The 26,072-nt window shown below is 58.1% G+C and overlaps 8 protein-coding genes across 8 annotated transcripts; 4 read left to right on the top strand and 4 right to left on the bottom strand.

The window, feature by feature from the left end:
• Positions 1–131: 131 nt before the first annotated feature.
• B0H64DRAFT_159210 (uncharacterized protein) lies at positions 132–1,181 on the top strand. Its single transcript, XM_062798563.1, has 2 exons — positions 132–803; positions 856–1,181. Exon 1 carries the CDS (start codon positions 226–228, stop codon positions 778–780), a length of 555 nt encoding a protein of 184 aa, XP_062659439.1. The 5' UTR covers positions 132–225; the 3' UTR covers positions 781–803; positions 856–1,181.
• A 1,665-nt stretch (positions 1,182–2,846) lies between these two features.
• B0H64DRAFT_442283 (uncharacterized protein) lies at positions 2,847–3,964 on the bottom strand (the record flags this gene model as incomplete). Its single annotated transcript, XM_062806629.1, has 3 exons — positions 2,847–3,324; positions 3,380–3,439; positions 3,717–3,964. The coding sequence occupies 3 exons, from the start codon at positions 3,962–3,964 to the stop codon at positions 2,847–2,849; spliced, it is 786 nt and encodes a 261-aa protein (XP_062659438.1).
• An 882-nt stretch (positions 3,965–4,846) lies between these two features.
• B0H64DRAFT_159047 (uncharacterized protein) lies at positions 4,847–6,285 on the bottom strand. The gene has a single exon (XM_062798559.1). The coding sequence runs from the start codon at positions 6,166–6,168 to the stop codon at positions 5,290–5,292; it is 879 nt and encodes a 292-aa protein (XP_062659437.1). The 5' UTR covers positions 6,169–6,285; the 3' UTR covers positions 4,847–5,289.
• Positions 6,286–7,820: 1,535 nt separating this feature from the next.
• B0H64DRAFT_158869 (uncharacterized protein) lies at positions 7,821–8,539 on the top strand. The gene has a single exon (XM_062798555.1). It carries the CDS (start codon positions 7,859–7,861, stop codon positions 8,321–8,323), a length of 465 nt encoding a protein of 154 aa, XP_062659436.1. The 5' UTR covers positions 7,821–7,858; the 3' UTR covers positions 8,324–8,539.
• Positions 8,540–9,040: 501 nt separating this feature from the next.
• B0H64DRAFT_158876 (uncharacterized protein) lies at positions 9,041–11,733 on the bottom strand. The gene is made up of 4 exons (XM_062798556.1): positions 11,498–11,733; positions 11,321–11,405; positions 10,562–11,246; positions 9,041–10,501 (listed from the first exon to the last, which is right to left on the bottom strand). Exons 2-4 carry the CDS (start codon positions 11,361–11,363, stop codon positions 9,139–9,141), a joined length of 2,091 nt encoding a protein of 696 aa, XP_062659435.1. The 5' UTR covers positions 11,364–11,405; positions 11,498–11,733; the 3' UTR covers positions 9,041–9,138.
• A 2,506-nt stretch (positions 11,734–14,239) lies between these two features.
• Positions 14,240–16,451, top strand: B0H64DRAFT_158931 (major facilitator superfamily domain-containing protein). Its single transcript, XM_062798557.1, has 4 exons — positions 14,240–14,830; positions 14,903–15,085; positions 15,148–15,227; positions 15,293–16,451. The coding sequence occupies exons 1-4, from the start codon at positions 14,395–14,397 to the stop codon at positions 16,379–16,381; spliced, it is 1,788 nt and encodes a 595-aa protein (XP_062659434.1). The 5' UTR covers positions 14,240–14,394; the 3' UTR covers positions 16,382–16,451.
• Positions 16,452–17,464: 1,013 nt separating this feature from the next.
• On the top strand, positions 17,465–19,972 carry B0H64DRAFT_442280 (uncharacterized protein; the record flags this gene model as incomplete). Its single annotated transcript, XM_062806628.1, has 4 exons — positions 17,465–17,584; positions 17,865–18,131; positions 18,284–19,013; positions 19,380–19,972. The coding sequence occupies 4 exons, from the start codon at positions 17,465–17,467 to the stop codon at positions 19,970–19,972; spliced, it is 1,710 nt and encodes a 569-aa protein (XP_062659433.1).
• A 698-nt stretch (positions 19,973–20,670) lies between these two features.
• Positions 20,671–24,482, bottom strand: B0H64DRAFT_158823 (uncharacterized protein). The gene is made up of 7 exons (XM_062798554.1): positions 24,370–24,482; positions 24,244–24,309; positions 24,097–24,155; positions 23,999–24,017; positions 23,856–23,921; positions 22,051–23,780; positions 20,671–21,996 (listed from the first exon to the last, which is right to left on the bottom strand). The coding sequence occupies exons 1-7, from the start codon at positions 24,370–24,372 to the stop codon at positions 20,745–20,747; spliced, it is 3,195 nt and encodes a 1,064-aa protein (XP_062659432.1). The 5' UTR covers positions 24,373–24,482; the 3' UTR covers positions 20,671–20,744.
• Between the last annotated feature and the right edge of the window lie 1,590 nt (positions 24,483–26,072).

The raw sequence follows: 26,072 nt of genomic DNA, 5'->3' as shown, positions 1-26,072 counted from the left end.
TCTTCGCAACGCGAGATTTGATCTTTTGATTCGTTAATGATTAGTAGTGAGTGGGATGAACTGGGTCGATTCCGTCGGAGTTATTCTAGGGGGCGGGGGGATGGTGGGTGTTGAAAAAGGGATGCATGCTGCCGCCGCTTGCTTCTAATGTAAGCCTTTTTTCCTACATATTTGGTGTTGTTTATTGTACGTTGGGTATTGTGATCTGGGTTAGAAGCGTTTCGAATGTGTATGCTGTTTGTTTGTTGTGGTTTTAACCCTGGGGCATTGAGAGCCGCAAGCCAAGTTGGAACCTCGATTCAACGGCCTATCACGTCTCGAGTCCCTCCATCTGTACCGAGTTACACCGCACGGCCCTTGACGACATCACAACAGTTCTCTTCACCGCAGAGGAGCGGTCTCCCTTCATCCCGGCGGACGAGCGTTCTCCTATATTGCTTTATCATATCCATTCCTTCACCGCAACCAGACACCGCACCTTCGATGTCATCTTCTGGCATATGGCTCCTGCCAAAGGACACAGGGGTCCCCGTTCCCTCATGTCTCCAGCACGGTCTAAGCGATACCCTGCATGAATCTCACGCCAGAACCACATCGGCGAAACCTTCCCTCTCTTCCAGCAGTGGGATATCTGTCGAGAGATGCCTCTGCCCGCCGCCGATCGGCGACCGATCGACAACGGTACCAGCCGCCGTGCTGGCACCGATCAAGGGTCTCCTCACGTCTTCCTTCTCCTTCCCTCACATTCCGGGATCCGAGAAACCCTGGCGTTGGGTTTGAGATTGACGTGACGGTGTGTGTCGGTTGGGTTACATGCCCTGCGCTGCACTGCACACGCTCACACGCTGCCGGTAGTTTCGCTTGGTTGTTGACGCAGGGGGGGGGAACATCCCAACCAGAACCCTGCGTGCAGTCACTGGTGAGTGACAAGGAATCCCCCCCCCCCCCCTTTTTTTTTTCTTCCACACACCGCGGGCTACGTGGACGGGCCGGCACCACGACAAGCATCGCCCGGAAGCAAGAAGCTCTCGTCCGCGGCATGCGGTGACGCCCGAGGGACGCATGCAACACGCCCAGTCCAGGTCCAGAATGCTGCTGCTGCTGCAGGTCCTGCCCTCGCCCTTCACCCCCCTTCCCCCAACCCCCAACCCCCCCTCCCCTTTCCGACTTGCGGTCTACCTTATCGCATCTTATCGCCCACGCGCGCGCGCGCGCGCCGACTCGGCGTGCTGGGCCGAGGAAGCTCCACAATCAGGCCGGGCCGACGATGATCTCGACTTCTCCAGGGGGAGGGGGCATGCGGAGTTGAGCGGGGAACAAGAAACAAGCGGACTGGGGGATCGGACGGGGTCAATGCACGAGAACCAAAGAAAAAAAGGAGAAGGAAAAAAGAAAGTGGTGATCAATTGGGGTTTTGGAGTTTTGGGGTTGTGATGAGACACCGTTGACGTTTTTGGGCGTCTTTCACGGGAGACGATCCATTCGAAAGCGGTAAAGTACAAAGGCCAGTCATCGTGACAAATCGATTCATGTCTCGATCTGATCGTGAATCCCTTCGCCTAGTTTTCTCTCTTCTGCTTTGGTCGCTCACCGCAGGAAGAGACGGAAACGAAAAAGAAAAAAAAAAATCTTTCCTTGTCAGCAACTCCACAATTTTCTCCATTTCCAAGGTTCAGCTCTCGCCAGAAGATTCCCATCTCGCAAACCCCATCTCCACACAAAAGAACGTTTGGCCTCGTTCTCCACGGCCCAGAACCCGCCAGCGGGCCCGCAGGGAGCAGAGTGGATGGCAGGCAACGTCCGCTTGTGGTTCAGCAGGCATATCGATTCTCCACATGGCAGCAACACATTGCAGACCGGCTGCAGAGAGTGCTGTGCGCTGTCCAATGCCCACATTAACACGAGGCGGGTTGTCTGGACGTAATTTGGCTGATAACGTTTGATAATGGTGGATATCATTACAGGAGCAGGTGTATCCCAACTCCCAGCAACCGTGGTCCGTGAAAGTCCCAAAACCGGACATATTTCCAAACAAACCCCATCACCAGGTCCCTTCGACACCCCGCAATAGTGATTCGTGACAAGAACGATTTCTGTCGTGCGTGCCCCAGTCCGGCCCGAGTGTGACGCCAAGACAACCCCATATTAACTACCCAAAACGCGAAAAATTATGCACCAAAAAGTTGCTTTTCCCATCTAATCTTGACAACATGCCCATGCCCGCTAAATCCACTTTTGATGATAAACCCAGAGTTGAAAATGGGAGAGACAAAAGATAAATAAATAAAAAAAGAAAGAATGAGACCAATTGAGGTAAAAAGCACAGAGGACGCGAGGGACCCATGGTGCTGCGGTCGGAGGGAAAAGACCGTCCGAAAACCCCGCGTTAGCGTGGGAATGCAGCCGCCCCCAGAACGACACCCTGGCTTACCCCGGACAGCACTGGATGCCCCAAGACTGATCAGGAAAGCCCGAAGGGGTAGCCCCCAAACAAGCCACCATCATCTTGGCCAATGTGTGGGGTAGCCGAGGATTGATTGAATGATCTGGAGGAGCCTGCTGACGACAGCTCGGCGAAGCGACAGCTCCGAAAAGCTGCCATTGCTGCATGGCGTCGTCCCAGAAGCCCACCACCCCGCGCCGAGGTTGCATTGCGCCCTCCGTGCCAGTCCCCCACATCGAGGAACCGGGAAGGACGGAGAAGAGGTCGGCAGGGTGCGAGGCGTCATGCAGGACAAGGACAGATGTCACCCGAGCCCGCGCCCTCACATGACCTGGACCCAAACGGATGGGTGCAGCCGTGTTCCGCGCCGTCATCCCAAAGGTGGGGTTTTGCGGAGGACAGACTACCGCCCCAACATGGGCGTCACGAGCTCAATGCTCTTGGGTCTCGAGTACGCCGCCGGTTTGCGTGAAGGTAGCGGCCGGTCGGAGCTCGTCCCGTAGTAATCGGCGCCGCCACCGTAGTAGGCACCGTCATAAGTAGATGCGTAGACGCCCGCGTTTTGCCTCGAGTACGAATTGGTCGGACTTGTTGCGGTAACGCTCCGGGCGAATGGCCAGATGCCCTGGTGGTACGTCCCTACCGGCGAGGTGGGACTTGCCGGCCTGATCGACAGCGACTTGAGGGCTGCCATCGCCGATGCGGGGGTGACGGGCGGGGCAACGTGCGTAGAACTCGGGCGGGAAGGGGAAGCGCGGGGTATGATATCCCTGGGTTCTGGCGGGCCCGAGTAGAACGGATATTGGGTGGCCGTGTGACTGCTCGTGTAGTGGTTTGACACGGTAGAGATGCTCGCGCTGTTCTGGTCATGCATGCGGCATCTGGTTGGACGAGTGTCAACGGGATTCGACGAAAAGCGGTTCTTGTCAAACTCACTCTTCAGAGCAGTACAAGGATTGGTCATCTAACGGGACGAATTGCTTTTCACAGATCATGCTGCGGAAACCGGTCAGCTTGGGAGACTCAAATGCCAGGAGAGATGGGGCATATGCAGGAACGGCAACCCCCCGGCACTTCTGAGGAGATCGACCTGTCTCCAATCCCCTCTTTTCCCATCCCCCACAGCTCGTCCTTCGCGCCGAGGGCGGTTGGGGTGACACTGATCGCCCGCATGTCAGGTGACAATGCGGGAGGATGGAAATGGAAGTTTCCTGAGGGGAAGCGGAAAGACGCAATGAAGCTGTGAAACAACAAAGGATTGTTGACGACATACCAATACTCCGGGAAGCTCTCCCGCTCTTCATACCACCAGCGCTGTTCATCAAGCTCCTTCTCGCGATCCCGGGGATTCTTTCCCAGCTTCGGGGCGGTCTGGGGGGTGGTCCTCCTGGTCATCGAAGGTCGAGATGAATACTTCTTGTGTGAAGGATCTGTCGCCGTGACGGCCTTGCGGACGTCTGTCAACGACGAGTTGCCAGAGAGATGACCGGATCTTCGGCGGTGGTGGTGCATCGGGGCCATCGTATGATTGGCTTAAAGCCCAGGGGAGAAGAAGCAGGGGCGGGCGGGTGCGGGGGACGGATTCGCCGGGTCCCTTAAGGTCCGACACGGGAGGCGGGCAGGCAGGGAGCGGGCTGCGGGCTGCGCTGAGGGTCCGACTGAGGAAGAGATCCAAGACGGGATCGAGCCTCGGAACCTAGATCCCAGGTGAATGGGTTCTATTTGAGCCCGCTTCGCCGTTCAAGCCAAGGAAACAGGGTCGAAAAATTGCAGGTCTGACAAACCAGCAATGTGTGTGGTGTCGTGCGGTGGCAAATATGTACGCTGCGGGAAGAAATTTTTCTACCCTGTCGCGTTGGCTATGGATTGGTGGTGTGCCGCTGCAGTCGATGGTTGCTCTCCCGCGGCCACGGAGTGGAGGAATGGATCGTGCCGCTGTTTGGCTGAATTAACCCGCTAAGAGTGAAGAACGAAACTCGGTTCGGTTGCCGCCGGGTTGTCACTGGCTTGTATCTCGACGATCGACTTGTTGACGCTGTGAGACTCGCGGGTCGGTCAGGCGCCGCCTGAGTTATTCGTTCTCGACAACGGAGCTGGTTCTCGCGCCACGAGGTAATGCCGCAACAGACCGGTTAACCCGATCGACAATGAGACAGCTTCAGGTTCGTCCCGTTCGGAAAAACACAATTGAAGCCCAGAACAGACGACAAATGGTCAATTGGGCTCTTGCAAGTGGAAAGGGCGGACGTGATAACTAGAAGGACGTTCCGTCTTGTGTAACGGAGGGGGTTGTATCGCACGAGGTGCCACAACGAACGAGCGGGCCAGTGTTGATATAGAGAAAACGAGTGAAAGAATTCCGTGATGAGTTCCGTGACGAGCAAAGAGATCGTCTGTTCTGTTATCTGTTTTGGATGACTCTTCTTCGCTAATCAAAGTTCGATCCCCGTCGACCCCAGAGTCCGGACGGTTCCTGGGAGCAGCCGAGAACGGAGATCATCGGGGTTGTCAACCGGCCAATCGTCTTTCACCGATGCTGGTGCTGCGGTGAGCGATCACAGTTTGTGGTCACCAGTGCAGGTGCACCTTGCCAGTGGGGACCCTCTGTGAGCGACGGTGGATGCAGCGCCTGGTGAGGCATGTACCGGGGTCAGGGTTCTGTGATGGGTGCGCGGGACTGGATTTCGTGGAGTTGAGGCTTGGGGTGCCCCCGCTCGATTTCGATGTTCGCTCAGGACGATCGTTTGTACAACTAAGCAACAGAAGTGAGTGAGAGGTGTGAAAGGTCGGCGCGAGGAGGGCTTGCAGTCCTCTTGTAGGTCACGACGTCCCGTCTGTCACATCGATTAGCTAACATGCACTGCACAGGGCATCGCAGCTGTCCTGCGAGGGGCTGAGCGGGAGGGGGTCTCGCTGGGGTTGACGCCAGCAGTGTGGGGTTCCAGGTTGCCCGGGCGGGGCCTTCCCCTGTCCCTGTCCCCTGTCGACGTCCCCGTGCCTGTCCCTGTCAGTGCCGAGTTGCCAGTGTGTGTCCCGTCGTCGTGATCATGTAAGCTTGGTGCAGATGGGCTGACTTCATCTGGCTGAATCCGCTGTGTGTCAATTTTCCGATGATAAGTCCGGTGACAAATCCGTGCGGTGGATGATGGGATCTGGAAATTGGAAGTGGGATTGGTAAACGAGCAAGATCGCGCGGACATAGCGGACATGGTGGACATGGCGGTCCGACATGGTGTGAGAATGTTGTGATATTTCGCGGGCATTCTGAGGAAGTTGTGCTCCGATCGATGCTCACAAAGTCGTCCCAAAGGAGAGTGCATGATACGCGATCGTTGAAAAGACATGCAAGAGCGATGCTCGTACCTTCCATCCAAAAATGGAACCTTGACGGTTCGTAGACGCGCGGAATGGAAGGTGTGCGCGGGATTCAGCCAATCATAGGAAGGGGCCACGGCGCCTGCCTGACGTTCTGGGGAAGTCAGGAAGGCCCAGCAAGGTTGCTGCTGCCATCCGGGCATGGAAGCTCGGCAAGCTCCCACACCCACAAAAAGTGAAAGCTGGTCATGGGCTCGACGCCGCGGCCATGGCACTTCTCGTCCATCACCCTGAGCACGTTCCTGGCCAGTTGCAATTGTCCATCCTTCCCAGGCCAGGGCACCACGAGGCCAGCCCTCACCGTTGGCCTCCGGCCTCCCGGGTCCAGAATTTCGATGAAAAATTTTCATCACTTCTCATCCTCGTCCAACTGCCTCCATTCCGGGTTCACTCTCCACCCCAAACAGTGGAATTGGGTTGCGATTGTGTTTAGGGGAGTCGTCAGATGACGACCACCTGTCACGACATCACGCCATGAGTACTAGTACTGTGGCAGTTGCGGTCAGACAGGCGCCACCACAGCTACTGGGCTCCACCCAATTTAAACCTGAAGAAAAGTCTGTCTCTTAAGTCTGGTCTCATGAAAGCTTTGGGTCGTCTGTGTCATACCTCTCTCGATTCCGCCTCCCCAATAAATGCGTTGTCTCGGGCTAAAGGTGGGTTGCTTAAAGGTCAGTGTGGAAACCCAGCATCCCACGGCACCGCTTGCAGTCTCGTCACGGACCGCCATAATTTCAATATCTCAATCCTGCGCTCCATCGCCGATCTTGACTTCTGCACTGGTCAAAAGGATGCAGGGCAACCGAGCTCGAAAACCTGGCGCCGCATGTGTATGCACACGGTATAGTTACTGCCGAGACCGCGTACCTTGTCTCATTCGATCTTCTGGGTGCGTCATCCGGTCCTTAAACCCACAGCTGCGCCCAGCAAGGTTGCGACGCAGCGTTGCCTCCCCTTGTCGAGATCGTGAGCAGGTTAGGCGAGCAATATCAAGCCGTGTGAACCGTCAGGGTGATTCGTTTGGCTCTGCCGCCTCGCGTGGGGGGCACCCTGATGGTCGGTTTCACAACGCTCCATATCGAAGCCACAACGGTTCACTGTTCGAGAGCTCAGGCACCGAATACCTACCTCGTTATTTCCTATTGCGGACGACAGAACGACCAGCACAATCCAACGGAACTCCATTGACAGCCATTTGCGATCATCCGATTCTCCGGTACCATGAGATAGGAGGAATTGTTCACCTTCGCCCCCCAATGCACCGGCAGCACTGCCGCTCCGGCAACCCCCACTCCGTTCGGTTGTATCACCTCCCAACCAACAGGTGATTGCATCCCGGATGGTGCAAGTCGCGTCCGGCCCAAGCAGGGCGTCTGCACCCTCACCTGCGAAACGCAACAGCGGCTGATACGGGCCGCCCGCACATGAGCATGGCTTGCATTCTTAGCCGTCTTTGGGAAGCAGGAGGCAATGTCAACACGGCGGGGTCAACCAAGTTCGGTTCTTACCTCGGTCGGTAGTTCATTGATGATTGCGGGTGTGCCTTCGGGTGCGCCCAGTCTGCTCTATCCTAACCCATTGCGATGGCCCTCATGCCACCGAGATAAGAGGCCGCAAATCGTCGGGAGGCAGGTTCGATCATGCTCAGCTTCCTACCGTCGCTACTCAGGACTCGAGATCGAGTTTGACATGGGACACGACAGGTTATGCCACGATATCCAGCCCGGGTACCGCCGGGTTTCAGAGGCATTGGGGGGTGGACACGCACGACTCGAGAGGGTGGCAGTCAGTGGGGGCTTTCTCGGCTGACCCCCGCGAGACCCAGTCGCTCCCCAAACGAGCGCGCCGGCCAGAGCGTGCATCACGATGCTGCAGGTACTCCTGGCACTTGATCGGATCCGGGAGTCCTTATCGCGGTTTTGAAACCGCCAGAGATAACGTTGACGGACCGAACGTGGGTGTTTTGGTGGCTGCAAATCCATCACCCGACAACATGATGCATGACCCCCATCCGACATCTCATTCCTGAGCCCCAATTCAATGACAATTTACCCGATCCTGGCATCTCTCGTTCCCTCTGGGTATTTGGTCGGCTTGCCCAGAGCGGCCTCGGGCCTCGAGCCCCAGCTGTCACTCACCTCCAGTTTCTGCCCTGGTCAACTTGGCTATCTCGCGTGGAGACCGGAGAGATCCGGAATGGGCGCGGCCTCCACTCGCTCATCCACTTCCCGCTTCCACGCGGTGCCAAGGTGCGCCGGCCCAAGAAAATTTGGCCAGGCAGCTGCCCCGGTCCCGGCCCCACAACTCGGAGCCTCGTCCGGAGCTTTCGAGGTTGGGGCATCCGAGCCCTCCGACTTCGCAGGCATCGGCGACTGGTCCTTATCTCGAAGCTCACAGTCCTCGAGAATGGCACCTAACGTAACCGGAAGCAGAAAATGGCGAAGTGGAAGAACTCCACTTCTCACTCAGAGCAGCACCAGGACAAACCCCAATCCAGGTGGCTGACCGACGAGGGTGACAGTGTGCGCCACGACTCACCCCTGCATTCCCTCGCACGCCGGACCGTCCCGACAGTCTGGTCTGCATCACACAGGAGGCGCACATGCTGCAGATGGCGCGGTCAGCCGTGCCCATCACGCAATGTCGGACACCCTGGCCGGCTGATGATTGTCCTCCGGCTGTACCGCGATCGGTCGAATTGCGGCCGATTAGAGCGAACGCCCCTTGGAACACTCTGTATGCATGCAGTTGGGTGTTTGTTGACTCACTCGGATGAATAAACTCCGTAAAGTAAACTGTGTGCCTCGGCGGTTAGTGGGACTCCGACCCGATTCGGAGCGAACGACCGCCAGCATCGATCGGGCGGTCGTTATCGGTCTGGGACCGATCGGGAAGGATTCGCCGACCACGGAGCGCTCAAGATACCAGACGCACGATCATGAGACTCGAAAGGTTGTCCAACTCGGTGCTTGAGCGGAAGACGTCGGTAAAGCCGGAATTAGTGGTTGCTACTAGGGAGGGTGTGATTGTAGCTACATGTGGATGTATGTGGTACACCAACCAGCAACCAGCCATGCCACCTTGTCAACGTCGATGTACACAGCAAGGAGTCTCACAAGAATGAACGATATTAAAAATCTTCCATTCAATGAGGGTATTTCTAAATCCGACCCACTAGGTCCGAAGTCAACTCAACTTACTGGGACGTAACACGCCATTCCGCACAGTTTCTCCTGCACAGTCACGGTAGGTATCCAAGCCATCCATCCAAAAACGCCTACACCATCCCAACCTCACAACCAACAAAACCACATACATCATCAAGGATGATAAAAAGTAAGATGTCTCGGCCGTCCACTCCCCCCATCCCCACCCTCCCCCAACGGGCCCTCCCCTCCTCCTCCATCCCCCACCCCACCACCCACATCCCTCCTCGGCTCACTACTCAACTCCTGCGGCTCCCACAACCCCACCCCTTGCTGCTGTTGCTGCTGTTGCTGCGACAGATGATACTGCTGCGCCGACCCCGGCGTCACCGGCGAGTGGCCCGAGTGATACGGACTCCCACCCCCAGTACCCCCACCAACACTGCCATGCGGCAGGTGTGACGACGACGCCGGCGACGACACCTGCACCCACAGCCTGCCCTCGGCATCCATCTTGGTCGGCGGCGGCGGCGGCGCGTCCCCGCCGCCGCCACTGCTGCTCCCGCCCCCGACCCCGAGGCCATAACCACCGTCCGTGGGCGTACTCCCCCCACCGGCAGTACCGCCAGTCAGATTCGGCACGAGGTGCGACGCGGGGGCATCCACCAGCTCATACGCCACACCATCCGGCCCCCGCCAGGTCGTGGCATCCGAGACGGGGAGTTCAGCCGGTGGCGGCGGCGGGGGGCGGTAGCCGTTGCCGTGCTGGTGGTGCTGGTCGAGGAAGGGGCTGTGGCCGTAGGGGCTGGTGGGGGAGTAGGTGGTGGGGCTCTGGGCGCTGTTGTTGGTGTGGGTGGGGCCGCTCCAGCCGTGGGAGCTGGTGGAGAGGTATTTGGTCTGCGGGTGGGTGCCGCCGCCGCCGCTGTTGCCGTGCGGGGGGTTGCGGCGACGGCGGATGAGGAAGATGGTTGCGGCGAGGAGGATGGCGACGGCGGCGGCGGCGCCGACGGCGATGCCGGCTATGGCGCCGCTGGATAGGGGGGTTTCTTGCTCTGGGAGGTTGGTGGAGGTGGGGATGGCGCGGGTGGGTGTGCGGGTGGCGATGCTGGCTTTGCGGGTCATGAGGACGCGGAGGTCGGGGTTGCTGAAGCCGTCGGCGGGGGCGGTTTTGGTGGCGCCTCCGCCGGCGGAGCCGCCGATGGCGTCGATGATGGGGGCCGGGACGGCGTACTTGGTGAGGTTGGTGTCGAAGATCTGCCAGATGGCTTCGTCTTCGTTTTGCTGGCCCAGGTCGATGTTGTGGAGTCCGTATTGCTCCGGGACGTCGCAGCGGTCGCTGGTCGGGAAGGTGCCGCCGATGACGATCATTTGGGCGTCGTCGATGACGTTGCAAGTAAGAGAGTGGTGTGGGTATGTGCCGGTTTGGTTCCCGTCGGCTGGAAACATCTTGACCCACTCGAATGAGGGTATCGAAAGAGTGTAGATGTCGTCGAAGCCTGCTGTCTCGGGAGGCATCCCCGCGCCGCCGTAGAGGTAACTGTCATCCGAGTCAGTGTCGCGGTTGATCCCTTACAAGTACCCTAAAGCCACCACTCACATATTGTAGCTTGACTGATCCGGAGCCCAGGTCGCTCCAGCACAGAACCGCCTTCGCATCGGCGGAATCTGTCCCGTGGCCTCCTGGGTGTACCACTTTGAGCTGAGCACATCGTAGAGGAAGATGGTCTCCAGGGACTGGCCGACCCAGGTCCCGTTCCCAGAGGGTTCTCGAACGCCACCAAAGTACACCAGCATCCCGCCATCACCGATCGGAATAAACACCATCGCCCCCTCTGCTCTCCCAATCGAGTCCGGCCCTGGGTCGGTAGACCACTCGTTCGAGTCCATGTTGTATTTCACCAGACCAGTCATTGCCTTTGGCGAGCCTTCCCAGCCCGGCATGGTATTGTTCGATTTCCATCCGCCGTAGTAGTAGCCATCGCCCGTTTCGGATACCGAGACGCCCGCGCCGTATGAGATGGCAGCAATATCGTCCTCAGCCGGCGACCCAAATGATTCCCAACGGTTGTAGATGGTGTCGTATGACCAGAGCGTGAACTGCGACGAGGGCGGTTGCTGGTAATATTCGCCGGCGAAGAGGTAGAACCTTTTGTTCACGTCATCCGCCCATAGGGTACCGCCATTGACGGTCGGGATGGAGGTGTTCTTGGTGAGGTTGGCGTAAAGCTGTGGCATGAGCCCTGCGCCCGGCGTATCAAGATCATGGTAGTGAAGCCCGGGATCTGAGACGGACACCCGAGTTAGTCGTCGACGAGAGACAGGTAGGCCGGCGCCAACCACCGGACGAGATACATACTTGAATAATTAGTCGGGTATTGTGACAGCGGGCTGTAGTTCATAAACCCGCCGTCAATGTATAACTTTCTATCGATCACGGCTGTCTGATGGCCAAACCGTCGGCAGAAGTTCTTGACCGGGTCGCGTTGGGCTAAAGAAGTGTGGAGAAAGCAGAATAACAAGAACAATGATATACATAGAGGGGTCAAACGGGGCAAACGCGGGATTCGGCGCGTCCGCCTTAACCTGCCGACTGCCCCGGGATATGTGGCCGGGAGCGGCATTGTTTCCGAGGCGCGGAGTGTTATCTCGGGAGGCAAACGGCGCAAGCCATGCTTTGCTGGCCCTCGACGATGTGCGCTTCTAGACGCAAAGGAGACGATGCCAGGTGCGGATGGTAACACGGTGAAGACTGACGGAAGAAGGGAAGGAATTGTACAGATTACGGAGGCGTGGACTCGAGGTGACGACTGCGGGTGGTCTGGCCACCCACGCTTCAAGGGGGATGGATGGATGGCTGACTGGGTTCGCAAGCACCAGTCAATGCGAGGTTACACATAATCTTTTCATCCATGGCTAGTCTCCGACCTGGTGCAGTCCCTTTCAGACTTTAATGCGACAGGAGTGGCTCAGTCATCTTGCAGGCGCCGATCCGTTTCCCGCACCCCGTATTGCGCCGACCTTTTTGAGACCCGTGGCGGGGCTTTTGTGGCGGTGAGTTGGGCACTCTTCGAAAGGATCGGGACTCAATTCACACTGACGCAATGCTTCAAAACCGGGCATCTGCCGCCAGGAAGACGAGTCCGAGGATCGAGGAGCACGAAGGGCATCGTCCTCGACGCAACGGCGCGGAAGAAAGCATCTCTTGCTCGGTCAAGAATCCGAAAAGCCGCCGTTCTCGTGGGAAACAAGAAATGGCTGGGCGAACCAGGAGGCCGTTCTTGTGGTTGTGCTCCCGCGGCGCGGACATGGTCCAATGGGCTTCTGACAGAATCTCAGCTTCATTGTCGATCCTTCGGGGACATGCGTGCACCCCTGCAAGTCGCGAGATGGAGCAAGGGGCAGAAAGCAACCCTCCGGCAGTCGAAGGTTGAGGAAACCGTTGGACCGGGATGCCAAGAAAGGAACGCTAGAGAATTGGGGTTATTGTAGTTATGGATATGTGATCAGAAACGTTGGTAGGTATGTTCCTAGTTTGTGTTCATGAAACAAAAACTTGAGCTGCTCAAGCTCACTGCTCGCATTCAAAATGAGGAGAAACCGACGAGAAGTCGTAACCCCGGAAGAGGTTAGGTCAGACGACTGATCCTGGAAGTTGATTTGCGGAGACGGGTGTTCTGAGTACCCATAAAAACGACTCAATTCGCTGAGGGTGAGAGAGTGACGCGGGGAGGACGGAAGGAAGGATTCGAAGGAACCCGGGACTTGCGCGGGAACTACCTACCACAGGTAGTGGGAAAGTGCGGACGTCACTTCTTTATCTATCATTCGTCTCAACTCAACACTCCACTACACAGTAGTGAACATAGTGTATATGCCCGTATCCCCGACTCAGATCTGTTCATGACCTAGGTAGTGACGTCGCAGCTTATACACGGCTTAAGGCAACTGGACATTCCATCCCTTCCATCTTAGGTACTTGAGTGTTCAAGCTGTGCAAAGCGGGGCGTCGCTCAACAACGGCTCAACGATAACTACTACATACTGTGCGGTCAAGAACTCGGCGAGAAAAATCAATGACGATCCCAGACGGGGGAATGATACCTATTTAGCAGAGATTAGGGCAAAGCTTCAGATTTGAATCGGTCGTTCCCACCCCAGTCTCTCAGATCCGTAGGGCTGAGCTTGGCAGGTGTCGGCCGAGACCTGCCCGTTCGGCTGCTCCCGCCAAGCAGTCAAAACTGTTCTTGCCTCGATAGGTGGCAGCTGCCATGCACAACTCCCCTCCTCAATTAAAACCTGAAATCGAACGATTGCCTTCAGTTTCTTTTGCCAACAGCAATTCTCTCTGAGAGCATAGCACAGGTGGGTTCGCTCTCAGTTCTTCACTTGAAACCAAAACTGAGCCACGTGGCTGCGAGTGGTACTGAGCAGGTCCCTCCCACATTTCCGACTCGCTGTGGCGCGGATGGATGTTCTCGAAGCTGCTGCTGCTTCGGTGTGGTGGAGTTCCGGCATGAATAACATTGTTCAGCATGGCGGCTTTCGGAGCCTTTTCGCCCAACTCCGCCGATTTTGTTCAAACCTGACCTGCGCCTCGGTTGCCAAGATGGTGGTGCGTCGGCAGCTCGCGAGCTTCCGCCGAGGGTTGGTTCATCCCAGACACCTACACAATACCTTACCTTAGCGACGGGAGTTGGGGTTGACCCCTTTCTCCAATGCCTTTCTCTCGGATCCAGGTCCCAACGGCTTGCTTATGAATGAACGAGGGATTGAACTGACACAAATCGCATCCCTTTTGTCGACTTTGACGATGCGGACAGAGAGTGGTGCCGAGTCCGGGATTGATCACCTTATCAGCCCCGAAACGACCTCGGCTTCCTACGCGGAAAACTGATCCACTATTCGATTTTGCGTCTTCGAGTCCATTTCAAGTGGGCCGGACCACCCCATCCAGAGGCATGTACTGTACGCAATACGCAGGACGGCGTATCATGGAACATGGTGAGACGGTCAAACGCTGGGGTTGACGACCCTCGATGGAAGGGAGCGAACGTACATACCAGAGAAGGGGGAGATCTGTCAGGCCATGTCCTACCGTTTCCCTCCTAGATCCCGACATTCTCGGCTCGGCCCACGATGGGGCATTTTGTGATTACGCCTGCGTATGTTGGTTCTAGTGGAGCCTCGCGCCTCGCGTACCCGTCAGATCGGGAACGGAATTCGAGTTGCGAGGGCTACTAATTATAATGATGGGTTTTCGCTCGGATTTGCCGTCATGGCAAGTCGAGCCCGGCTTGGCCGTATAAAGCATAGTTGAATCTCTCCTGGGTTGCTACTACTTTTATCAGCCCGAGTCCAAGATATCAGATCGCCTACCCCTGAATAGGTAACACACACGACGACCGTCTAGGAAACAGACGGTTGATCAACATGGCCGACCCCCAGTCATCCTCTTCCTCCTTCACGGTCAAGGAACCGGTCCTATCCTCCAGCCCAGACGTCGAGTCCCAACAAGGCCGAAACAACCCGTCACACTGGTTCCTGGTCCGCCACCAGGACGGCGTCACCGATGCGGTCTTGAACCATACCTACCCCGGCCAGGGCACACCCGAGTCGCCCTACGTTGTCGACTTCCTTCCCCAAGACGGGAGCAACCCGATGCAGTATTCGCGGACGAAGAAATGGACCATCACCATGCTTCAAGCCCTAGCTACGCTGGCCGTGGCATTTGTTAGCACGGCATACTCGGGCGGCGTCTACGAGATCATCCGGTACTTCCACGTATCGACCATCGTGGCCATTCTGGGGGTTTCGTTGTTTGTGCTCGGGTTTGCCATCGGGCCGTTGCTGTGGGCGCCTCTTAGCGGTATGGTGTCCCGTTACAGGAAAGGGGGATGGTGTGTTTGGGAGGACGACGCTGACTGAGATGTGACAACAGAGTTCCACGGAAGGCAAATTGTTTTCTTCTTCACTTACTTTGGCCTGGCCGCCTTCAGCGCCGGCGCCGCGGGTGCTCAGAACATCCATACCCTCATCATCCTGCGCTTCTTCGCCGGCGCGTTTGGCGCGTCACCCCTAACAAACTCGGGTGGTGTCATCGCCGATATGTTCAATGCAAAGGGTACGTTGCCGCCCTGCAGGAATGCAATATGTTTCGATGCTGACGAAGCCCTCTTTTCTCAGAGCGTGGTTTGGCAACAAGTGTCTTCGCCATGGCGCCTTTCCTGGGTCCCACCATCGGCCCCATTGCCGGCGGGTTCCTCGTAAGCGGCCCCCCCTTACTCTCCGCGAAGCCAGCACCACCAGAACTAACACCACCCACTCACAGGGCGAAGCCGAAGGTTGGCGCTGGATCGAAGGGCTGATGGCCATCTTCACGGGTGTTCTCTGGATTGCATGCTCACTGTGCGTACCCGAAACCTACGCACCGGTGCTCCTCCGGCGGCGGGCGGCCAAGCTCTCGCAGCTGACGGGGCGGGCGTACACGTCCAAGATGGACCTCTCCATCACGGCTACCAAAGCCCAGCAGGTCAAAACAACACTGCTCCGGCCGTGGGCGCTGCTCTTCACCGAGCCCATCGTCTTCCTCACGTCCATCTACCTGGCCATCGTCTACGGCACGCTGTACCTGCTCTTCGCGGCCTTCCCCATCGTCTTCCAGCTCAACCGCGGCTGGAGCGCGGGCGTGGGCGGGCTGGCCTTCATCGGCGTCGCCGTGGGCATGGTCTTCGCCGTCGCCTACTCGATGTTCGACAACCGGCGCTACGGCCGCGTGGCGGCGGCGTCGCCGGGCGGGCTCGCCCCGCCCGAGGCCCGCCTCCCGCCCGCCATCATCGGCTCCGTCCTGCTGCCCGTGGGGCTGTTCTGGTTCGCCTGGACCAACGGGCCCGACGTCCACTGGGTCGTGCCCATCACCGCGTCGGCCTTCTTCGCCGCCGGCTTGGTCAGCGTGTTCCTTAGTCTGTTGACCTACATGATCGACAGCTACACCGTCTTTGCGGCGTCGGTGCTCGCGGCTAACTCGGTTCTGCGCTCCCTCTTTGGTGCTGCCTTCCCGCTTTTCACGACCTACATGTATAATGATCTCGGCATCCACTGGGCCAGCACCATCCCGGCCTTCCTCGCCCTTGTCTGCATGCCGTTCCCGTGGCTGTTTTGGCGCTATGGTGCCCGCATCCGCAGCAAGTGCCGCTATGCTGCTGAGGCGGCTGCCGTGTTGCAGAAGATGTTGCAGGCTGCGAATGAGCAGCAGGAGGGGCAGCAGGGGCAGCAGGCGGCGGCGCCGGTGCCGGTGGTTGGGGAGGATGGGAGGGTGGAGGTGGTCGGTTTGCCGGTGAATGAGAGCCCGGCGGTGTTGAGCGAAGACGAAGGGACTGTGGTTGGGGATGGGGAGGGGGTGAGGGAAAAGCGCAAGTAATTTGTTAGAGAAGGGGTTTTGGTCATACTATGGGGTTATTCTTTTTCCGTCTTGTTCTTGTTCCCTTCTGGAAATCGCCCAGATCGGCGTTTCATCTCTCGGTGACGTGCTTCGTTTTCGTATCCGTTCGGAAAATAACCTACTGTGTACGAAGTGCGCAAGTTATGTGAAGTATGCGAAGGATGGTAAGATGAAGGACTCTTCCCGTCACCGCCGGAACCAGTTCCGATGGCCAACACTCTCGCTCGAATCTGTCTGCCTGTCCCGTTGCACGCCGTTGCACAGTTATGACAGCCACACACAGGGCGATCCCTCCCTTTTACCTCTGCCAACCCTTCCCCGCAAAGAGGTTGCTGAATCAGCCCAGGTCTAGGCACGCCCTGGCACGCCCTGGCACGCCAATCGCCCTCCCGCGGCTCCCGCTCCTGCATCGAAGCGGATCAGAAAACACATGGCCAAGCCGGCATCATTCCGACCCGCATCCTCCTTTGGGAATGCGAGCTCTCGAGATGGTCTCTGATGGTCTCTTCAACACCTCTAACGGCCCAAATATTCCTCCTTTTGCCCCCTCACGGTGTTCGGCCACCCGACGCCCGCCCTTTGCCCAGAGGGACTTCCATGTTCCTACCGCCGCTCTACTACCTGTTGTGTTCTAAATCTGCCGTCGGCTCTCTCGCGTTTTGAAACGTCGGGCTTCAGGTCATGCCGGGCAGGGGATGGAGAGGGCATTGTTGCTGAGGTCATTGCCACATCTCGTGTTTTTCCTGCCTGACTCCAGTCCTCCGGGCACCGATGGGAGGTGGAACTGCATGCTTTAAGAGATGCGAGATTCGCATTTGCCTCTGTTGATTCCGTCTTTCAGCGTGTAGTAGTTGTGCGAGTGTGCCATCGCTTCCTCGTTTTCCCAACTCGGACGTCTATCCAACTTATCCTGTGTGTTTGTTGTTCCGCTTGTTGCTTGTTGGCTGTTCGTGTTACACCATTTCGGCATCACTTCCGGCCGCCTACTCTGCTTCTACCCCTGAGCTACCTCTCGACACACACCACACACATACCCCTGGCCACCTGAGCTGATCCGCCGCGATGGCTTCTGGGCGGGTCACAGCCTTTGCAAACACGTTTCTTGTCGCCAATCACGAGCATGGTGGGCCGGCTCTCAAGGTCGTGGGACCGCAGGAGACTCGGAAGAAGCGGCCGCATCGGGTATGTTCACCCACGCGGGAGTTACTGGATCAGGTCGGCTTTGTGGGGGATGAGACGGGTTTTATGGGGGATATGGAATCGATACAGGCACGCTAACTTCATGGGGGGACGGGTTGATCAGAAATCAAGGCTGGGATGTATCAGATGCAAACGGCGCAAAGTCAAGGTACGGGCCGTCTGTCTTACATACTTTGTTTGCCACCCTCCTCTTCCTCCCGCGACGGAGGGGTGTGTCTCTACCTGCCCATAGGTAGTTACTGACAGCTGCCGACTCCTACAGTGCGACGAGGGAGATCCGTGCAGGAACTGCGTCAAGCGAAAGGAGACATGCGTCCGCCTCAGCCCGGCATCGCCCAACCGGGGGACACGAGACACGCCGCCGATGACCTCTCCGCCGCCCGAGGTGGCCTGGTGCCCGCTCTCCGAGCCCGAGTGCCGCCCCATCAATCTGCTGCATATGGAACTGCTGCACCACTTTGAGCGGTATAGCATCCCCACGCTGCCGTTCCAGGAGGTGTGGCCGAGGATGCTGCAGCTCGCCTTCCAGGTATGTACTCCTGCTGGAGCCACCCCTTTTCTTTTCTTTCGATTTGGAACGAATATCGATATGTACATGGAGAAGCAAGCACGGGATGCATATATATACTATGGTACGGTTACACAAAAGCTGACAAGCATTGCCCCCCTGCCCACCCACAGGCCCGGCAGCACACGTACCTGGTGAACGCGATGCTGGCCTTCGCGGCGGCGCACCTCGACTACCTGCACGGGGCGCACGCGCAGTACCACCGGGCCAAGTACGCGCTGCTGGACAAGGCGCTGCACGACTACCGGGGGTCGCTGTCGGAGCCCATCACGCCGGCCAACTGCGACGCCCTGCTGGGGACCGCCAACCTGATCCAGTACCTGATGTGGTGCGATCTCAGTTTCATGGAGGGTCAGCAGCAGGAGCAGCAGCAGCAGCAGCAGCAGCAGCAGCAGGACGACTCCATACCGGCCTTGAACCAACACCCGCACTCCGACCGCCACCCCCGATCTCATCACAACTCCCATCACCCCTCCCCCCAACCTCCCACCTCCCCAGCCCCATTCACAACCACCCCCCCTATTACAGCCACAACCACCCTCCCCCCACTCTTCTCCTCGACCACCCTTCCCCCCTTCTCCCCAACCCCCCTTTTCTCCCCAACCCCCCCAATCCCCCCCAAAGCCCCAGAAAAACCCCTCGACCTCTCCACCGACAGGCTCTACTTCCTCTCCACGGGCGTCCGCCAAATCTTCTTCATGGCCTGGCCGCTCTTCCAGTCCCGCCAGTCCGCCTTCACCCGCGCGGGGCTGCTCCAGCCGTGTGTGGCGCTGGAGGATGCCGTCGACGCGCGCGGCCTGAACTGGAGAAGGGGGGTGAGGGCGTTTATGGGGGTTTATGATAGTAGAAGGTTTTGGGGGGTTTTGGGGAGGGGGGGTGGTTCTTCTCATGGGTTTGGGGTTGGTGGTGGTGTTAATGGTTCGGGGGGCGGTCACATGGGGGGTGGTGGTGTTGGGGGTGTTAATGGTGGTGGTGTTGGGGGGTGTGCTGGGTGTGGGTATGGCGGTGGGGGATGGTGTGGTGGGTGTGGTGGGAACGGGAATGGGAATGCGAGTGGGAGCACCAACGGGGTGTGCCCGGCCGGGGTGTTCGCCTCGCCGGGGCCGTCGTCGCATTGCTCTGTCGGGAGCCCGACCGGTCCGACGCCCGGGTTGAGCCCCTTCACTTCGTTCCCATCCACGCCCGCCAGCAACGACACTAACGGCTTAGATGGAAATGGTATGGGCATGGACATGGGTATGGGCGCCAGCGGTGACCCGACCTCCTACCCGACCTCCTACCTGGAGGGCCTCCGCAACACCAGCCTGTCGCCAACGGACGAATCGCCGTACAGGATCATGACACTATGGCAGAGTCACAAGGAAGGGGATGCCTACTTGGAAAACGCCGGGGCCCATGACGAGGCGCTGGTGAGGGCGGCGTACAAAAGGCTGGCTACGAGGGTTTCGGTTGCTCTGGCGTTCGTGATGGATGGTGGGAATCGCGGGGGGCCGGCGTCTAAAACAGGGGGGTACGGGGCCGGCGGTCACTGTTCCACGGATGTGAAGAGCAGTGACCTGGTGCGGTATGTGACGACCTTCCCTATGATGTGTTTCGGCCCGCTGTTGGCCATGATTTCGAGCGGGGATTCGCGCATGCTGGTTCTGTTGTTTCATATCTATCGCGTTACAGGCGCCTTGTTGACAGACGACACATATTGGTGGTGTAAAAAACGGGTGGAAGTAATGGGGGAGGCCATAGGACGTGAGCTACGCAGCCGGGGGTTGGAGGTCTGCTTGCGACGGCAGGGCGAGTTTATCTAGCCAGCGTACGGCGTGAAGAGAATAATCACCACTTAACTTAGAACAAGCTGTTGAAGTTCACTGTGGCCTACACGCTGATGTTGACACCCTGGTGTCTTCGCCATCGATATCTTTCATGTCACGATCCAAGTCGGGGAGTTGATTAACCTATATTGATAGATTGACAGAAAAAGATATGTTGCAGTAGAGGAAAATTTGTGTACCCGACAACTACACGCCGCAAGGACCCAAGAGCAGACAGCTTGACATCTACCTGCCTGGCTGTAGGCATAGATCTATGCAGGTACCCTATTGTATTTTTCTATTCCGCCCCCTCCAGTGCACCGACAAATAGATACCCATCATGTACGGAGGCACGAGCACACACACACCCCAAGCAGCAAAGCAAAGCACCAACAGCAAGCCTCTCCTCTCCTTAAAGGAATACAACGAATGCAATGCAATGCGATGCAAGATGCCAATGTACCGTACCGTACCATGTCTAACCATACTCCCAACAAAGCAGCCCCACGCCAACCCAGCAAAACCCAAAACACCCGGCCCCAACACCAGAAAAGGTATGTGGTATGTACATGCTGAAGCAGCACTACTACCGGAACGGCACCCAGGTAGGTTAGGTAGGTAACCGTCCGCTCAAAACAAAAAGCACAAAAAAAAAAGTCCAAACACCCGACACCCTGTCGCTCTCCCACACCCACAACCACAACCACCAACTCCACTCCGCTCAGGCAAACAAACAAACACCCCTAAAAGCGACGAAAAAAGAAGTAGGCTAGCGCTTCCTCTTCCCCCTAGTAACCATGACATCCGGCTCAGCCGACGCAGCCGCAGCCGCAGTGATGGCAGCCTCCTTCTTCTTGGTCATCTTGCGGGACCTGGCCGGGGGCGGTTCCAAGCTGTGCAGGTGGCCGATCTCGTCGAGCGCCATGGTGTTCTGCCAGTCCATGCAGCGGTACGTCACGGGCGCGGCGGCGGCGGCGGCGGCCGGCGTGGGCTCCCGTTCCGGCTCCGACGGCAGGGGCGGCGCCGAGATGGTGGTGACGCCGCGGCCGCGCGTGCTCATGCGTTTGTTTTTGCCTGTGGTGGGGGGCGGCGTGGCGGCGGCGGGCGTCGGGGTGGATTCTTCGTCGTCGGCGGCTTCTTCGCTGCTGGCCTTGGCCTTGCCGTTCTCCTTGACCTGCTGTTCTTCCTCTGCCGTGGCGAGGTAGGCCTTGCGGCTCTCCATGTTCTTGGCGATCTTGTCGCGGTAGTTGACGAGCTCCTTGCGCAGCTTCAGCTCGTTGAACCCGCGGGGGTCGAGCCAGCCGAGGAGCGCATCCACGTCTTCCGGGTTGGCGTAGTACCCCCACTGGCAGGCGTTGAACACGCTGGTGGCGCCCTCCTCAAGCTTCTTGCGTTCCGGCACCGTCATGTCGAACTTGGCCTTGTACTCGTCCTGGTACTCGGGGAGCATGTCGATGTAGCCCTCGCGCTCGAGCTCGTCCGGGCCCTGCACCCAGAGGCACCCGTTGGCGTAGCCCGCCGACGCCGTGGAGCTGTCTGGTAGCCCGCCGTAGGGCATGCCGTTGCGCTCGAACCAGTAGTACCGGTTCCAGAAGCGGTCCTTGCCCAGCACGCGCGTGCGCGGGCAGTCGGCCTCGCGCAGGTCGTTGTCGATGATGGCAATCTCGCGTTCGCACTCGGCAATCTCGTCTTCCTTCTTCTGGATGTCCTTGAGCACCCGCTGGAACTGCTTCGACTGCTTCGGCACCTTGGCGGCTGCCTCGGCCTTCTCTTTCCGCTCCTGCTCCTTCTCGGCTTTGCGCTTGCGCTCCGCCGCGCGGTCGTTGGCGCGGCGCAACTTCCTTGCCGGGCCCTCGTCGTCCGAGTCCGGAACCTCATCCGAGGTGTTGGCGGGTAAGTCCTCCACATCCGACATCTTGACGTCCCCGTTGGTCTTTACCGGCTCTAGGGGTGGGCTCGGAGGAAGGTTGTCAGGCAAGAGGATCTTGCGTTGATCGTTGAGGCCCTTGAGTTCCTCAATCCTGTGAAACGGTCAGTATCAGGCTCCAAAAGCGACAGGGGGAGACTCCGCCTACAGCAACTTCCTCTTTCTCTGCCACTCAATCTTCTCCTTCCTGTACGCCGTCATGGTTTCACTACAGTCCTCCATGTACCCGCGGATGGCCCTCGTCTCGGAGGTGAGCATGCAAATGATCTGCAGCGCCTGAACGCGATAGTTGACGTCAAGGGCGGAATATCTCTCGCGCACCGTCTCCTGGGTGGGCTCGGCATCGGTCGGGACCAGCTGCTCGAGAAGCTCCTCGCAGCTCGCATTGAGCCGCTCGCTCAGGGAAAGTTGGTGCAGTAGCCCGACCATGATCATTTCCCACCCGCCTTCCTTGAAATCGCGCTTCGTCAGATGCTCGATCCAGTCGTAGTCTCGGATTAGCTCCTCGGCCAGATGCCTGGGCGCGTCCTCGGCTTCCTGCATCTCTTTCTCTGCAGCCGCCGCCTCTGCCGCGAGCCTGTCTGCTTCCGCCTTGGCCAAGCTTCTCCTAGTCGCACGGCCTGACGGTTGCGGCTCCGGTTCGGGCGTGGGCGCGGTGCTCTCTTCCTCCTCGTCATCCTCCTCCTCCTCTTCTTCCTCTTCCAGTTCCGGCAGCTGGATCTGAACCTTGCCACCTTCGGCCTCCGAGGTAACTAAGATTTTGAGTACCGCACAGTGAATTTCGTCAAATAGTTGAACAGGGGTCTCCGCAGAGGCGACCAACATGGCTTCCACATAGTCGTCAAATGTGAACGAGTCGAGCTTAAAGATCTCGCAATAGACATTCAACGTGTCCCACGTCTCGAGAAGTGGCCCTATTGACTTCATTAGGATTTTGTCGCCGAGTGGCGACTTGGCCTCGGGGGCGACCTCGACCGGCGTGTCGCTGCACATGTACTTGAGCTGTGGCCGAACCATACGGCGGGGCTCGACCTGCAGATCCTCGATCGGGTATTTCGGAGGCGGCGGGGGTGGTGTCGGTTCGGGCTGCCTGGCAGCGGGTGGCGACACTTGGCCTCGGAAGGACATGGGGAACTGGAAGGGGTTGCCGGGGAGCGGCAGGTGAACGAACGCGCCGGGTTCGTGTCCTCCAAACGTGCTATGCTTCCCCTTGATCGCATTTTGCTGCTGGAGCTGGTACTCCTTCGACTTGTGGCTCTTCGGTGCAGGCTTGAGGTCGGGTAACCTGTACCCGGTAGGGCTTACGGGACCTGAGGGGCCCGAGACTGCTAGATTGGGATCGAACTGCGAGGCCTTCTTCTGGAGCTGCATCTGTTTCCGCTCGAGAAGTTTGTTGTCGTAGCGCAGATGGGGCGGTATGCGGGTGTCGATGTGGTACTTCTCGGCCACGTCGTGCTTGACCAACCACGGCGCCCCGTTCCAAGCCTCTCTTGTCACCGTCTTCTTGATGAAGGAGCGCAGAACGGCCTTGGTGAATACCTTGCGGTCACGGAAAATGTGCGAGTCATCCACCACGGCCTCCTCGTCCGGTCGCTCATCCAAGCTGACAAAGTAGCGCGAGAAGGGCACCGTGAGGGTGCCGTCGGGGAGGACCTTGCTACCGAAACGTGTCTTATCTCTCACTACGCCCTGCAACCTCTCGCCGCCCAAGATGAAAACGGTCACGCCCTCGCCGGGGTAGTAGTCGTTCTTGAATTCGTCATACACCTGGTCGACAAGCGTATCGATGCGGGACACGGTCTGAAATTGGACCCGTCGAAGTATGGGCCCCTTGAGAGCCTCGGGGAATGCTTGGTCTACTTCGGCGGCACCGGCGAGCTAGTGGTGGGCCATGCTTGTCAGTGATGGCCATAGGAAGTGGGGAGGGGGGTTTGGTGTGTGCGGCGGGCGTACCTCGCTCTCGAGCGCGTCGAAAAAGGTCAGACCGGAGTGGCCGCTGATGGTGCAAATGAAGCGTTTCTAAGCTGTGTGTAAGTCATTCATGCCCATGCCGCCCATACTGGGACTGGGACTGGGACCTAAGCGACCTAACATACCTGGTTGTAAAAGTCTAACCTGGAAGGGTGTCAGCAACCTCCCAGTACGTGCAATGCCAAACTAAGACCTGGGGGGGGTAGTAAGGGACATTGCATACCTATTTAGGTAGTCCTCATATGTGAGAAAGACCTCGCCGGTCTGGGAGATATGCCAGACCTATATCACAGAGGTAGTTAGAATCGAGCTGTGGTCAATTGGCCGCCGGTTGGGTAGGGGTGGAATATCAAGGGTGCATACGACATACCTCTTGGTTTTCATCATCAATCTCTGGTACGGGCAGGAACTGCACCGGTTTGCGTTTGAACAGGACCTGGGGGCGTGGGGTCAGCGATATGGGGGCCTCGGAAGTCGCGAGGAAGTTGCCGCGTACCATGGCTGGTGGTGGTCGTCCAGTAGAGAGAGAGTAGGAAGAGCTGAAGTAGAGAGGCGGAAGAGAGGCGGGGGGGGAGAGGAGAGAGGGGAGAGGGGAGAGAGTGGAGGTCTGGTAGGGGACCTCAAAAGTGGTGCAAGGCTGATATTCAGCCTCGTTGAAAGAATTAAGTCGGTTGGTATGGGAGAGTTGAATGTGGCCGTGAATGGCGGTGATGTGGGTGGTCAAGACGCGTTGTGGTGACCCGGGCCCCGTGTTGTGGCCGCCCGTCGCGATCCGTGGCAGATCGGGTGGAGAGGGTCAGGGTTTTGGTGGTGGCCCCTAGGAGGGAAACTGGTAGCTCGCGCGCGCGGTAGGTTGAGCATGCAAGGCTGATGGTAGGCGATCTTCGGGTGGCCGCGGCTGAGATCCGCGTAAATTAAGTGCGTGTAGATGAGATATCCCTTCCTCGTCCAAGTGGCTCGAATTGTGGCCGCGTGTGGTTGTGGTCGAAGGCTGCACCGCGAGGGAGGTGATGTTGAGGGAAAACCAAGAGAAGCGAGGGCGGTGCGGAAGTGGGAGGAGGAAAAGTTCAACAATGGGAGGGAACGGCAAATATGGGGGAGCACGGGCGCCGGGGTCTGGTTGCAGGTGGTCCAGCGTGCTGGCATCCCGGACCCGCCAGACAGGGTACGGGGATCGCTCCAGCTCCGACCCAAAATGGCTCCTCGTCGTCCACACCCCGACCACCCTGGGCAACGTCTTCCTGCAGCCAACCCGCCCGACATGCACCCTTTACCCACGTTCTTGTACTCGTCTTGTTCGTCCGGACGAGGGCTACCAGAAGACGCTCGAAGCATGCAAATTGGGCCATTTTCCGATTATTTATAGCCGGAAGAGTGCAGGCCAAATTTTATTTTCATGGGTAGGGGTCCGCGAGCCCCGGACAGGAGGACCGCTTCGAGGGTCTCGGTCAACCACTGCACCCACTTCGGTCATTGGGCTTTGGCTGTGCTTTGATCTGAGCTCCTAACATGCAGCCCCTCGTGCTTTTGGCCACCGCACCGTCATCCGGCTTGGATCTCCTCGCTGCAGCCTCAACAACGCACCAATATCGTGTTGGTGTTGACATTGGGACGTGCGCCCCTTGATGCATCGATCAGACTACCCATGCACGTACAGGTACATCGCGCTAGCATGACCGCGGCTCGCCAAATCCATCAGCATCGTGGACTTGGCCGACGCCGACCAACGGATTCGGCCTGCAGAGTCTTTTGTGCCAGCATTTTTGATCCTAGCTACTTTGAGAGGCGGATGACATTCTACTCTGGCCGGGGCCACAAGCTGAGCAGATGCAAGTGATCGAGTCCAGGTAACTACCGGAAAATGCCGTATAAGCCATCTGCATTTCGGGGCACACGCGCACACTTCTCCATTCCTTTTTTCTTTCTCTTTTTTGTATTTAATTTACGTGTCAAAGCAAATAAGGATGACGAGTGTACTGCTGGGGCCTACAGCATGACACAGCACAGTCGTCGTCGGCGACTGCCCAAGCAATAGAATGGTTGGGTTTTTGTTGGCATTCAACGCCACTTTCGGGAGACGGTGGGTCCAAGACAAGGCTGAACCGTTTGACGTGCAGGATAGATCCAGCCTTGCAGATGAATTTGGTACTTTGCAAACCAAGTTGTTTTGACGGACAGTTGTGGTCCGTCACCTCCACA

Source organism: Chaetomium fimeti, assembly GCF_033439085.1.
Source record: "Chaetomium fimeti strain CBS 168.71 chromosome Unknown B0H64scaffold_4, whole genome shotgun sequence".
NCBI classification, from domain to species: domain Eukaryota; kingdom Fungi; phylum Ascomycota; class Sordariomycetes; order Sordariales; family Chaetomiaceae; genus Chaetomium; species Chaetomium fimeti.
This window is presented reverse-complemented; position numbering and strand designations above follow the sequence as displayed.

What these genes read in the sequence shown, in the direction of transcription:
- B0H64DRAFT_159210 (XM_062798563.1), top strand. Translation starts at nt 226, where the DNA reads ATGTGTATGCTGTTTGTTTGTTGTGGTTTTAACCCTGGGGCATTGAGA.
- B0H64DRAFT_159047 (XM_062798559.1), bottom strand. Translation starts at nt 6,168, where the DNA reads ATGAAAATTTTTCATCGAAATTCTGGACCCGGGAGGCCGGAGGCCAAC.
- B0H64DRAFT_158869 (XM_062798555.1), top strand. Translation starts at nt 7,859, where the DNA reads ATGACAATTTACCCGATCCTGGCATCTCTCGTTCCCTCTGGGTATTTG.
- B0H64DRAFT_158876 (XM_062798556.1), bottom strand. Translation starts at nt 11,363, where the DNA reads ATGAACTACAGCCCGCTGTCACAATACCCGACTAATTATTCAA. An exon ending in ATACCCGACTAATTATTCAA is followed by an intron (nt 11,247 to 11,320) that starts GTATGTATCTCG and finishes TGTCCGTCTCAG; the next exon opens with ATCCCGGGCTTCACTACCAT. An exon ending in GATCAGTCAAGCTACAATAT is followed by an intron (nt 10,502 to 10,561) that starts GTGAGTGGTGGC and finishes CTCGGATGACAG; the next exon opens with TTACCTCTACGGCGGCGCGG.
- B0H64DRAFT_158931 (XM_062798557.1), top strand. Translation starts at nt 14,395, where the DNA reads ATGGCCGACCCCCAGTCATCCTCTTCCTCCTTCACGGTCAAGGAACCG. An exon ending in GCTGTGGGCGCCTCTTAGCG is followed by an intron (nt 14,831 to 14,902) that starts GTATGGTGTCCC and finishes ATGTGACAACAG; the next exon opens with AGTTCCACGGAAGGCAAATT. An exon ending in CCATTGCCGGCGGGTTCCTC is followed by an intron (nt 15,228 to 15,292) that starts GTAAGCGGCCCC and finishes ACCCACTCACAG; the next exon opens with GGCGAAGCCGAAGGTTGGCG.
- B0H64DRAFT_158823 (XM_062798554.1), bottom strand. An exon ending in TCGACGCGCTCGAGAGCGAG is followed by an intron (nt 23,781 to 23,855) that starts GTACGCCCGCCG and finishes GCCCACCACTAG; the next exon opens with CTCGCCGGTGCCGCCGAAGT. An exon ending in CAGAGAAAGAGGAAGTTGCT is followed by an intron (nt 21,997 to 22,050) that starts GTAGGCGGAGTC and finishes ACCGTTTCACAG; the next exon opens with GATTGAGGAACTCAAGGGCC.